Source organism: Poromitra crassiceps (genome assembly GCF_964638095.1).
Source record: "Poromitra crassiceps genome assembly, chromosome: 13".
In the NCBI taxonomy this organism is placed as follows: domain Eukaryota; kingdom Metazoa; phylum Chordata; class Actinopteri; order Beryciformes; family Melamphaidae; genus Poromitra; species Poromitra crassiceps.
Genome location: NC_139644.1, coordinates 42,363,669 through 42,368,668, shown reverse-complemented (window position 1 = coordinate 42,368,668; position 5,000 = coordinate 42,363,669). Strand labels below are relative to the sequence as shown.

General features: G+C 41.4%; 1 protein-coding gene across 2 annotated transcripts in view; it reads right to left on the bottom strand.

Annotated features, from left to right (window-relative positions):
* Nucleotides 1-5,000, bottom strand: part of LOC310788030 (serine/threonine-protein kinase BRSK1-like) — a gene marked incomplete at both ends in the record, with an annotated part of 47,384 nt that overhangs the window by 34,878 nt on the left and 7,506 nt on the right. For both annotated transcript variants that reach the window (XM_083649501.1, XM_083649502.1), the window contains 2 exons: nt 1,734-1,850; nt 2,168-2,308. In XM_083649501.1, the coding sequence (XP_083505627.1) occupies nt 1,734-1,850; nt 2,168-2,308 (258 nt within the window). The remainder of the gene's footprint in view (nt 1-1,733; nt 1,851-2,167; nt 2,309-5,000) is intronic.

Here is a 5,000-nt window from a genome sequence, read left to right as displayed (position 1 = left end):
TCTGAACACCCTACTCTGTCTGTCTCTGAACACCCTACTCTGCCTCTGAACACCCTACTCTGTCTCGGAACACCCTACTCTGTCTCTGAACACCCTACTCTGCTTCTGAACACCCTAATCTGCCTCTGAACACCCTACTCTGTCTCTGAACACCCTACTCTGCTTCTGAACACCCTACTCTGCCTCTGAACACCCTACTCTGTCTCTGAACACCATACTCTGTCTCTGAACATACTCTGCCTCTGAACACCCTACTCTGTCTCTGAACACCCTACTCTGTCTCTGAACACCCTACTCTGTCTCTGAACACCCTACTCTGTCTCTGAACACCCTACTCTGCTTCTGAACACCCTACTCTGCTTCTGAACACCCTGCTTCTGAACACCCTACTCTGCCTCTGAACACCCTACTCTGCCTCTGAACACCCTACTCTGCTTCTGAACACCCTACTCTGTCTGTCTCTGAACACCCTACTCTGTCTCTGAACACCCTACTCTGCTTCTGAACACCCTACTCTGTCTCTGAACACCCTACTCTGCTTCTGAACACCCTGCTTCTGAACACCCTACTCTGCCTCTGAACACCCTACTCTGCCTCTGAACACCCTACTCTGCTTCTGAACACCCTACTCTGTCTGTCTCTGAACACCCTACTCTGTCTCTGAACACCCTACTCTGCTTCTGAACACCCTACTCTGTCTCTGAACACCCTACTCTGTCTCTGAACACCCTACTCTGCTTCTGAACACCCTACTCTGTCTCTGAACACCCTACTCTGCTTCTGAACACCCTACTCTGCTTCTGAACACCCTACTCTGCCTCTGAACACCCTACTCTGCCTCTGAACACCCTACTCTGCTTCTGAACACCCTACTCTGTCTCTGAATACCCTACTCTGCCTCTGAACACCCTACTCTGCCTCTGAACACATCCTAATATTTAGTACACTCGGTGTGCATCCTCCAATTGTTCCAATGCTAAAATCAATTAAACATCACGTATTAGATGTCACTGGAAAAGACACATTTCTCATCTTTCATTTGAGGCCATTCTGCACATTTAAAGAACAAAATGAACACAGCTATCTATAGATAAATTAACTGATTACCAACACGGTAAGCACTTATTAAACACTTATACATCACCTTTTTAATCTCATTAAACAAACTGTTAGAATATAACGAGAGATGTTCGCGAGAGTAGAAAGCCCTTTTGATGTAGAGAGGAAATCCATCCTTCTTGTTTTGGGTCTGTTGCTAGGCAGAGCGAAACGGTTTACGGCAGCTGTAAACAGTTGCTAGACAGAGCGAAACGGTTTACGGCCGTAGCAGCAGACCCAAAACAGCTGTCCTCGCTACTTTCTGCTCTGGCGAACATCTCTCGTTATATTCTAACAGTTTGTTTGAAAGTTATTTTGTAATTTTGTGGTTATGGCCGAAGTGGCTGCCGCTAACCGTTTCATTTCACTTCCTGATCTGCCGGCCTGCTGACAGACTAATCATCAAGACAACACTGGCCGATTCACTCAGCGTTCAAGCGAGACTACTCGGCGTTGGTCTCGTCTACTATCTGAGGTAAGATGTGAGGCATCGATATTACATTTAGACTGTTTAATAACAATCGAAAATCTTGCTCGTAGCTGCTTTAACAAAGATCATTAAGAAGCTTGCTGGGAATCATGAAACCACTCTCTGACGTGGCAGATCCCTTCACCCCATTACAGCCAGTACTCACCCACAACTGGTTTCCAGCAGGCTGCCCCCCACCTGGAGAGAGGCCATGCCGAAGTCTGCTATCCTGATGTTATTCTTCTCATCCAGGAGAAGATTCTCTGGCTTCAGGTCTCTGTGACTGGAAACACACATTAGCGAAAAGAAAAAGTCATGTGAAAAAGGTGTCGCCTCATAAGGCCAGAGAGAGGCCGAGTGGGTCCATTTACAACGAATAATGCTCATTTCAGACATGATGCATTTCAAATTAACCATGTCCCACGGAAGGGGTAGCACCTACACGCAGCGTTTCACTCATATATGTCGTTTTGGGAGTCAGAAATCGACTTATTATGTAGTTTCAGTATGAGGAGGACAGCAAAAATAAATGTAAAAATTTGAAAACTGATATCTATACAATAAGTACATGTGCTTTGAATTCATCAGCATCTCACTGACCATATGGAGTGACTGTGGCAGAAGTCGAGGGCGGAGATGATTTGTCTGAAGAACTTCCTGGCCTCTTTGGGGGTCAACCTGCCCTTCTTCACCAGGTAGTCAAATAGCTCTCCACCTGACACATGCTCCAACACCAGGTACCTGGGCTCAGAGCATGGAGACATTGGAGAGAACATGTCAAAACCAACCACAGACAGACAGTGTTGGGAAAACTACTTTGACACTGTAGTTTACCAAACTAGTAGCTGAATTACAATGAAAAGTAGTTAAACTAATGATTCTAAAAATAAAAAGCTTTTCAAACTAAAATTACTTATAAAAAAGTACATCACGGGATATTATCACAATCTGAGTCTGGAATCTTATATTGCTCCATGTAGGTACAACTAAACTGACACTGAGTAAAGTGTAGGTGTGTTTGACTGAACTAAACTGACACTGAGTAAAGTGTAGGTGTGTTTGATTTATCTAAACTGACACTGAGTAAAGTGTAGGTGTGTTTGATTTATCTAAACTGACACTGAGAAAAGTGTAGGTGCGTTTGATTGAACTAAACTGACACTGAGTAAAGTGTAGGTGTGTTTGATTTATCTAAACTGACACTGAGAAAAGTGTAGGTGCGTTTGATTGAACTAAACTGACACTGAGTAAAGTGTAGGTGTGTTTGACTGAACTAAACTGACAATGAGTAAAGTGTAGGTGTGTTTGACTGAACTAAACTGACACTGAGTAAAGTGTAGGTGTGTTTGATTTATCTAAACTGACACTGAGTAAAGTGTAGGTGCGTTTGATTGAACTAAACTGACACTGAGTAAAGTGTAGGTGTGTTTGATTTATCTAAACTGACACTGAGTAAAGTGTAGGTGTGTTTGATTTATCTAAACTGACACTGAGTAAAGTGTAGGTGTGTTTGATTTATCTAAACTGACACTGAGTAAAGTGTAGGTGTGTTTGATTGAACTAAACTGACACTGAGTAAAGTGTAGGTGTGTTTGATTGAACTAAACTGACACTGAGTAAAGTGTAGGTGTGTTTGATTTAACTAAACTGACACTGAGTAAAGTGTAGGTGTGTTTGACTGAACTAAACTGACACTGAGAAAAGTGTAGGTGTGTTTGACTGATCTAAACTGACACTGAGTAAAGTGTAGGTGTGTTTGATTTATCTAACTGACACTGAGTAAAGTGTAGGTGTGTTTGATTTAACTAAACTGACAATGAGTAAAGTGTAGGTGTGTTTGATTTATCTAACTGACACTGAGTAAAGTGTAGGTGTGTTTGATTTAACTAAACTGACAATGAGTAAAGTGTAGGTGTGTTTGATTTATCTAAACTGACACTGAGTAAAGTGTAGGTGTGTTTGATTTGAGGCAGGGAGGGAGACTCAACATCCTTTGTCTAGGGGCCCCTTTTGCAATGTGACAGGAGGCCAGGGGGCAGGGCCAGTTAATAAACAAACATTAATCATATTAATTTTTCTGTAGCAGATTGTAGGTTGTTGAGGTGCCAGCCAGAGTTTAGAATGACAATTTTAACGTTTCAGATTTGGGCACTCTGCCATGAACCCACATAGCGTAAGTCTCAACCACCAAGTAGAAGGCAAACAAATAAAGCAACAATCAGAGCAACAATATAAACACAGGGAAGTTCAATATAAATCCAGTGTATTGGAGATACTATTATGAAAACCACTCAAAAAAGAAAAACGTCTTTTACAGGCAAATCCAAATAATCAAAACAAAGTAGATGTTATTCACCAAAAATAGATTTCAGACTAAAAACAAAAGAGTTAGAAATTCAGTTTCTTCATTTCAATTCAGTTCTCAAATCTGTTGAGAGTAAACCCTCATCCCAAACAAATTAATAAAGGATCTCTTCAAAAAGAAAATTAACCAAACATCTTAATTAACATATACATTTTTACATGAATGACCTCTCTGAATGACCTGGATAAATCCTTTGATGTACGCTGACGATCTGACCATCCTGTCTCCAAGCAGTGCTGGTTTTCAACAGCTGCTGAATATCTGTTCTGCGTATGGAGTAGATTTTGAAATATAATGCTAAAAAGAGTCATTATGGTTTGCAGAACAAGAGATGATAAGGATCTCTCCTTCCCTTCTTTGTATTTGTCAGGACAGGTTCTGGAAGTGTGCTGTAAAAACAAGTACTTGGGTCACATTTTTACTGATCAAATGAGTGATGATGATGACATGTATAGGCAGCGGCGTGTCTTGTATGCACAAGCTAATATGCTGAGGAAAAAGTTTGATTTTTGCTCTGATGAGGTCAAGATTAGCCTGTTTAGAGCCTATTGTACTCCCCTTTATACTGCCCCCCTGTGGGTCAAGTTTAAGCAGGCTAGCATTCAAAAGCTTCAGGTTGCTTATAATGACTGCATGAGGATTCTGCTCAGAAAGCCAAGGTGCTGCAGTGCTAGTGAAATGTTTTGTGGTGCAGGAGTCTACACCTTTCATGCCCTGCTGAGAAATCGGACCTACAAGTTTATCTGTCGTCTTAATGTGTCTCAGAACTTGATTATCATGATGCTGTCTCAACCTGGTCTCAGTGCTATTAAGTACCAGTCCAGCATTTGGGCACATTGGTACAACTCTTTAATGTAATGTATTGGGGTCTGTTATGATTTTATGTATTGTCTGTTTTTATACTGGACCTTGTGTCTGTTAATAAAGTGATGATGATGATGATGATGATCTCGTCGATTCACTCTGCATTCAAGTGAGACTACTCGGCGTTGGTCTCGTCTACTATTAGAGGTAAGATGTGAGGCATCAATATTAAATTTAGACAGTTTAATAACAATCAAAAATCTT